Source organism: Nansenia antarctica, assembly GCF_963989245.1.
Source record: "Nansenia antarctica genome assembly, chromosome: 16".
NCBI classification, from domain to species: Eukaryota; Metazoa; Chordata; class Actinopteri; order Argentiniformes; family Microstomatidae; genus Nansenia; species Nansenia antarctica.
The window spans coordinates 8412664-8421322 of record NC_137686.1 but is presented as its reverse complement, the minus strand read 5'-3'; the positions used below and the strand labels follow the sequence as shown (position 1 = coordinate 8421322).

The following is an 8659-nucleotide window of genomic DNA, read 5'->3' as shown; positions in this document are numbered from 1 at the left end:
CTTTCAAGCTCAGAACCCAATAAGCTACAGAGATGTTGGTTCCGGGTGGATCCTCAGTTGGACAGATATGGGTGTGATGACATCTGAGCTCCACCTGATGAAGTGCAGAGGGAGACTGGCCCTGGTCTGGGTCTCTGTCACAAGAGAGGACAAACTGACTCCTGCAGTTTAACATGGCATGGGCACCATCATCTCAGACACTTCTGAGCTCTTGACCAAAGTCCTTGAGCTAACTGTACCGGTACAAAAATGTCTCCCTGATTTCACAACAGTTTCTGATTCAGGATCTCCCAGACCATTCTTCTCCTGAAGTAGGGCATGTGTTTTTGTGTGAATGTGGTTGGCTTGTCTTTGGTGATATATTCTGCATATTTGCAGGTGAACATTCCACAGTCACTTACATTGGTCCGCTGTGGGATTTCCTTGGCGCTTTTGCTGTTTAGGGTCCAGTCTGACGTGTCCAGTTTTTTGCCCTTGTCCTTACTTTCCTGCTGCAGATATTGCAGCAATATCCTGCAGGCTTCATCATTGTTTCCTCCCATGGAATCAAAATATGTGACACACTTGACACACAGAATTCATTATTATAAGATTTAGCTTTGTGGCAAGATCAGTTGGCCTAAGTTAACCTACAGAATCACGTGATCTCTTGCACACCCTAGCCTACCTGCACATTGTTTCTCTGTCCAATTGGCAGGGACAGGGATATTGTTTCTCTCTGCGTATTCAAATGCCAGTTCACGGCACTTAACTGGAGCAAGGCCATGGAACTGGTCAGCTAGTTGTTTCAAGTGTTTGGCAAGCTCCTCCTCCATCTCATCTGTGAAAATTCTCTTTGCCTCAGCTACTGCACCCCAGGCTACTGATTTAACTTCCCCTTTCTCTTTTTTCTTTATGAATCTTTGTAGGGTTGTCTTGTCAATATTTCTGCCCCTTCCAGCTTTTCTTAAGGACTTCTTTCCTTGCATGACCTCAGCGGCTGCACTCTCCATCTCTTCGAGGGTTGTTTGGCCCCAGGTTGTTTTCCTGGTGTACTTTCTTGGCATGATGTCTTTTCTACAATGTATATGACATTAAAAATCAAACATATGTTATGTAATATTACACTAAAATATGTTTAAGACTAAACTTAACTTGTGCTTCATGGTGGGGTAAAGTGAGACAGTGTCTCACTTTACACCACAGCATTTGTCTTACTTTACCCCACAGCCACCTTTTTAGAAAAAACAACATCTCTTAGCAATTCAGGCTAATCTGAATTAACATCAATCACATGGTTTTATGTGTTGGAAGTTCATCAACATGTATGATATACGTTTTTCTACCTGAATCAATTTGCTTTGACACAACAGTTGATTAAGTTCACAGCAAGAAAATTTACTTTTACATGCAAAAAACACATTTTTGTGTAAAAACATACTTTCCACAGCACCAGCACTAGGGCTGGGTTAAAAAAATCGATTTCCCGATTCTGAATCGATCTTCATTGAATGAGCGATTATCGATTCATAAATCCCGAGATCGATCTTTTTTTTTTTTTTTTTTTTTTGCAGCTTCAACCCGCAACGAGATCTCGTGGCCAGATCTCGCGCTACAAAAATTTATCATATCTCACGCAAGACCAGGCTTAAAGGCAGATGTCTGGGTGCATTTTGGATGTAAAAATTATGACGATAGAGATGAGCAGGACAAAAGCAAAGCCATATGCAAGCTGTGCGCAGTGGAGGTTAAATTGAGTGGAAACACCACAAATCTACGGAACCACTTATTGAGGCATCACCCTGACGTGAAACATGGAAAAGCGGATCCGAAACAAGCCTCGCTGATAAAGACGTTTGGTTGCAAATTACAATCAAATTCTCCGCGTGCCCAACAAATTACTACAGCGTCGTCAGTGACCACTAGAACCACGCTACGTGTTACCGACACGCAAACAGTTGAGTGGAGTGATAGTCCCAGACATGTCCGCGCAGGTGAAACGTGACATCGCAACTTCACTCCAGCCAGCAGAGAGAGTTGCCATAACGTGTGACAGCTGGACATCCAGAGCAATGGACTCGTACCTGACAATCACTTGCCACTTTATCAGCGAGGCTTGTTTCAGATCCTCTTTTCCATGTTTCACGTCAGGGTGATGCCTCAATAAGTGGTTCCGTAGATTTGTGGTGTTTCCACTAACTTATTGTTACTGTATACTACAGTATTTTAATAATCATTGATTTTCCAATTATGTTTATTCCTGAATAAAATCTTCCAATCTCCAAAAAGTGAGAAAGCAGTAATGAAGGGCTTTAGTTTCATGGACATTATGGTTTACAATGTGTTTTTTTGTTCCCCAAAATACCCTCATCTATTGCACTATTTTCGTTTGAGTTTTGCACATTTTTATTTTGTATATATATTATGCAAATAAGCTATTTGAGACAGTCCTGAGTGATGTGATGTCTTGTTTACCGATAGGCTATGTTTGTAGCCCCTTTATTTACACTGGCTGCAGTAAAGCACGTTAAAAAGCACGTTTTGTAGTGTCTGATTTAGCAAAATGTTGGTCAATGATGTTCATTTATGTTCCAATAAGAAGTACATTCATGTAACTGCTTTGGAGTCAATTCTTAATGTAAATATTGATATGTTTAACAATGCTACATGTTATAGGGTTCCTTGAACCATTTATAGCATTAGTTCTGAGAATCTCTTCATATTCAAGGAAAATTGATATTGTAACTAAATCGAATCGGAATCGAATCAAATCGAATCGAATCGGGAGCTGTGAATCGGAATCGAATCGTTTTGGGAAATCAGTGGCGATACCCAGCCCTACTTATTACCATCCTTATTGTTGAGGTTAAGATTTGGACTGGAGGTAATCTGATCCTCTGTCTGATATTAGGGACAACTTCAACCTGAGCTCTTCTACCAACCTCTACTCGTACTATGATATTACTATGATTACCATTTTAACTTCTAGAACTTTGTCTCTTTGACGACGACAACAACAACAACAACAACAACAACAACAACAGGCCAGTGGTACCTCTGTCTGCACCATGGCAGGCCGTTGGGTGCGTAGCGTCTTGACAGTCTGGAAGAGGTCGACCACGCCCTCGTACCTCATCCTCTCCAGCACGATACTGAGCGTGATGAAGACGCCGGTCCTGCCCACCCCAGCACTAAGGGAGAGGGACAAACACGTTACAGACCTCGTATGATACATGTATGAACACCATCCACGCAGGGCTTATCTGATACTCACAATGTTACCATGTCACCTCTTTTTGTGATTAAGTAAACTGGTTGGTTGGCAACACATGTTGTATATGTACTGATGCACAGCTACAGTGCTAAACTAGTTGCCCTGAGGGGACAATGTGTTTTGTGTTGTGTATTGTGTTGTATTGTATTTGATGCCTGTATGCTTGCATCTATAGGCCGTGCAATCGTGTCCTTACCTGCAGTGTACAGTGATTGGTCCGTCCTGTCCAAACTGCTCCTTGGTTTTGTGCACTTGACCAATGAAATCGATGAAACCTTCCCCGGTTTTTGGCACTCCTTGTTCTGGCCAATCAGTGAACTGGAATTGGCGAATTGTCCTGGATTGGCCGTCCTGAGGGAGAGGAACAAACAGGATGTTCAAATCATCTCAAGGTGTATTCCCTCCAGCTCTGAGCCTGAGTGGGAACAACACCTCTCAAGGTCACACCGATCAATAAGACACACGGAGCCTATACACACACAGGAGGGAGCTAAAACAAACAGCCGCTGGCTTCTCTCACTGGGAGTGCATTCAGTACACACAAACACAAATAATCACACCCATATGGGTGTTGTCAACCATGTGAGTGTGAGTGTGAGTGTGAGTGTGTGTGTGTGTGTGTGTGTGTATGAGTGCTATAGAAATAAATGTGCCTCGCCTTGCCTTGCCTACACTATCAAGCTGCCTAACAGTGCCCCCACCTGTCAGTTCTGTAAACCTACACAACACAGGGGTACAATTTCACGAATACACTCTTTTCCATGACAAAGCAGAATACAATGTTTTCAATTTGAAATGAATGAAACATGCTTTTTATTGAACGTTTTGGACAAATCAGAGGGAATCAACTCCCTTGTTGTCATCCATAAGGGGGGTCGTTAGTTGTCAACGGGGCTGTATAGACTTCCCTCTCCCCCTCCCACCATAGAAGCCCCTGGTGCCATCGGGGCCTCGAGGCTGCCGCACCACTGTCAGGGAGGGCCTCCTCTGTCCTTGTTCCTCGTGGTGGGCAGTGCCAGCTGCAGCCTTGCGTCGCACGACCCAAGGGCTGGCCGTGTTCTCCCGGAGGTAGTCACTAGAGCACGTGCTCCTGCCAACGCCAACTATTCCAGCCCTGTTCAGACCAGGGCCGCTCCTGAGGGGTGACGATGACTGGCTCGCCAGGGGGCTGTCCAGGGGGCTGTCCAGGGACTTGTGGCACTCTCCGGGGGCGGAAGGACCCAGAGCACAGCCAGAGCCAGAGCCAGTGCCATAGCCAGAGCCAGACTCGGAGCTCTTCTGTGGGACTGAATCCTCCACGGAGCTCACGGAGCTGACAAGACATTTCGATATCTGCTTGAGCTTCTTCTGGCCCAGCTTCGCCTCTGCGCATTCCTCTGAGTCCTCCTCACACTCCTCTGCCGTCCCCTCCTGGGTGGAGCGGGACGAGCGAGACCCGGGGCCACCCAGGGGTGTCACACACACGCCCCGGCCCTCAGACATCTGCTCCTCTGCCCGCAGGGCGTCATAGGCCCTCCGAGTCTCCTTTAAGCTGTCAAACTCCACCACGACATACACCTGCTGCCCCAGCACCTTGTGGCGCTTAGCATGGTGCCTCAGCTCCACGGGCAGCTCTTTGCCAGGCCGCAGAATACGGAGGGACGTGACGTTGCCGTGCACGCTAAACAGTCTCAGCGCCGTCTCCAGGACTCTGGGCTGATCTAGGTCCTCTCCTGTCATACGCTCTCCTAACAGGTTCCGGGCCAGTAGCAGCTTACTGGTGGGGGCACAGAGCAGCCTTTTTGGAAGGGTCTCCCGCCGCCTCACTTTGGTTCCTTCCTCGTTCACGGCCAGCAATTCAGAGCAGCGCGCTCCGGTCAGAGTGTCGCTCCAGTCTCTTGTCAGCTCCTTCATCTGAAATATGAAATTGATTGAGAATGTTTATTTTGGTCCCCTATGCAATTCACAATACAGATATAAAAAAAATGTACACAGTCACAATTCATAACACCAGGACCAAAAAGGTGTAGGCTGAAGCCGTGGCTTATTGCGCAGCCTTGTTACATGTATGCATGTCCCCCCATGAATGCATAATCAAAACATTGAAACTTTTCAAAATTTCACTTACGCATGTCAACAAAAAGTTCAAAAAATACCAAACAAAAACTATATTTAAACCTCTGTTTTATACTTGTTAATCATCTTATTTTTAAATAATTTTTAAAATCCTTTTAGTGTACTACACATTTTCATTTCCTTTTCAAAAGTATTCCATAAATTAACTCCTTTAACTGTTATACATCTTTGTTTTGCATTTGTTCTAATCTTTGTTTTCATAAACATACATATTCCTCTGAGTTCGTAATTACTCTGTCTAACTTGAAATAGTCTCTGGATACAGTCTGGAAGCATCTTATTTTTTACTTTATACATTACTTGTCTTGTGCCATTTTGAAGTCCACCAATTCTTTACATTTGAGATCATAGGTGTTTATGAATAATTTGTTAGTTGGTTCTTGATAGGCAGCTCTGTTTATAATTCGTATAGCTCTTTTCTGTAGTAAATAAATTGGAATTGTGATTGTTTTGTATGTGTTTCCCCACACTTCCACACAGTAAGTTATGTATGGTGCCATGAACATAGGTTCATTTAAGGTGCTTTCTTCTCCTTAGCAGTATTCACCGGCGTTGTAAATTGTACCAATGATGTGTTCACACCACCTATAAAGGACAGGAGGACCGGAGCGAACAGTACCTTTTTGAAGGATGTCAGTAGCTTGAGGCTGACGTAGCCCAGCCTGTTTTTCTGCACGTGTTTGAGAAGAAACGCATCCTCGCACAGGTGTTCATCAGACAGGTAATACTCCAACTGCAACGCAATCCTCTCATGCAGGTCACACGTTTCACTGCGATCCTTCTTCGGTGGGTCATCACATTCAGTGAAGTGCCTACAGGAGAAGGAGACTTTCTTAGCATCTCAATATGCAATTAATTAATTAATTTTGCCATTTAGCAGACGCTTTTAATCCAAAGCGATTTACAATTACGAATTACAGGGACATTCCCCCTGGAGTAACTGAGGGCTAAGTGCCTTACTCAAGGGCACACTAGTAGTGGTGTGGCTTCAGGCGGGATTTGAATTTGCCAATCTGCCGACCTTGCAATCATTAGACACCGGCACTACCTCCTGCGCCACAGCACAGTATACGCTAAGCTGGGCTTTGTATGTAAAGTGCTATTTATAAAGGTGTTTATAAATCAGCATTGAATACAGTGATAAGTGTTCGGGTTCTGTTCCACTTCTTACTGTGATGTTGTACTTCCCCAGGTCTATGGTGGTTAGACTCCTCTTTTCACGAATGGAGACTTCTTGTGATTCCTCTGTGCCATCAGAAAAAACTATAAAGCAAAGCAAAATGTCAACTTTTAGGTGAATATATTGTGTAACACTGCACATTGTATTGTACAAAACAGTTTTCTCTCTCTTAATTCATTTTTTATTTATTTTTTAATTAAGAAAAAGATTCAAGAACTTCTTTAATAGACTGGAATAATACTATCCATGCTGGCTGGGTGAAACTAAAAGATAATATTTATTAAGTATCAAGGCAGTAAACTCATGCATAAACTGGCCTAAATCAATGTTTTCACATATATGTTTCACATAACATGGACTGTTTGTACAGTAGGCCTATACTAGGTTCATTGTGATTTTCAGAGATGACATTGAGTGCCAGTTTCCCAGACACAGGTTGGACTAAATCACACTTTAAACGAAAAATCTCCACTGGATAAGCTTTTTTAGTCTAGCGCTAGGCTTAATCTGTGTCTGGCAAACTAGCCCTGAGTGTCTAAAGGAAGAAATTATCTTACCATGTTTTCCAAGACCAATCATCAAAAGCAAGAAAAAACAACTGGCAAAGAAGAGACCTTGTATCCCAGCCATTGTGTTGACTGACCACTATCTGTCTGTCTGTCTGTCTGTCTGTCTGTCTGTCTGTCTGTCTGTCTGTCTGTCTGTCTGTCCGTCTGACAGTAGGAACCCTGTCTGCCTTTTATAGAGCTACTCTCTCTCCCAGTTTATATTTCTCAATCCACCCAATAGTTGGTATTTACACAACAAGTAGGAGGAGCGTCAAGTAACAGACTTATTGCTAAATCAAATCATTGTTAGTTTGATATTCATTTGTAGTCATCATTATTCAGTTTGCACGTTCTCTGCTAATGTATTCAATAATTTAGTTATATACAGCATCATCTATCTAAATGAATTAACTTATTGATTGGTGGTTTCAGAGCATCTATCAAACATTTCAATTACTGGTGTGGGAAGTCTGTCTGGTATTGACATCGATCCACAATCATCCAGTAACATGATCTGAACGCAGATAAAAGGGTAGATGATACTGTGTAAATATCAATGCAGGTTTGTGTATATATGTATATATATAGCCGTATATATACACAAACCTGCATTGATATTTACACAGTATCATCTACCCTTTTATCTGCGTTCAGATCATGGGTCAACAGCAAAGTTGGAGCATCACTTCCAGTATACCTGAGTTTAGATAAGACTGTATTCCTGGCAGAGGGGTTTGGTCAATGTTGATACTGTATTTTGGCAGTGTCTCCTGGGTCACATTCAGAGAATCAGGAGCATGCCAATTCTAATCTGTTTCTATCTAAAAGCCTATTTCACCCTGATCTTAGACCCAATAAAGTGGTTTGCATGATTTGTAACTGATGATTCACACAAGCATGATGCAATGGTGCATGTTCCTGCTAGAACAAATATTTTATAATATTGCATCTAGTGCATCTACAGCTAGAACAAATATTTTATAAGCCTATTCCCTGACATTCGGGAGAGCCTAATTGCAACTGTTTGTCTTTCAAACTATGTGGAAGAGTGGAATATTAACAGACTCCCCCGGAATTCCTGATTTTCTGTTCCTGCTGTTGTATAACTTTAAACATTGGATTAAAGAGATTATTAAGTGGATACAACTATATATTAAGCATTGTGTCCGTATTGAAATTGGAAAATGTAACCCTTGAGAACGAAACTTACAGAGCCATGCCTACATAACATGATGTGATGTTTAATGCTGAAACCCTAACTGACCTGCCTCTATTTTGCAACTTGCCTGCCTTGGCCCTATCAAAAAGAGCCTGAGTGTTCTACAGTGGCCTTCCCAATCACCGGATCTGAATCCAATAGAACACCTTTGGGATGTGGTAGAACGGGAGATTCACAACTTGAGAGTGCACCTGAAAAATCTATCAAGTCATGATGGACCAGAATCTCAAAGGAATGTTTAACATCTTGTGGAATCTATGCCACGAAGGATTGAGACTGTTTTGAGAGCAAAGGGAGGCCCTACCCAGTATAGTAGGCTATAGTGTTCCTAATAAAGTGAGTGT

At 42.9% G+C, this 8659-nt stretch overlaps 1 protein-coding gene across 1 annotated transcript; it reads right to left on the bottom strand.

Annotated features, from left to right (window-relative positions):
• Positions 1-3957: 3957 nt before the first annotated feature.
• On the bottom strand, positions 3958-8314 carry LOC308171914 (la-related protein 6-like; the record flags this gene model as incomplete). Its single annotated transcript, XM_080546828.1, has 4 exons — positions 3958-3971; positions 4177-5146; positions 5988-6180; positions 8307-8314. The coding sequence occupies 4 exons, from the start codon at positions 8312-8314 to the stop codon at positions 3958-3960; spliced, it is 1185 nt and encodes a 394-aa protein (XP_080402954.1).
• Positions 8315-8659: the final 345 nt, after the last annotated feature.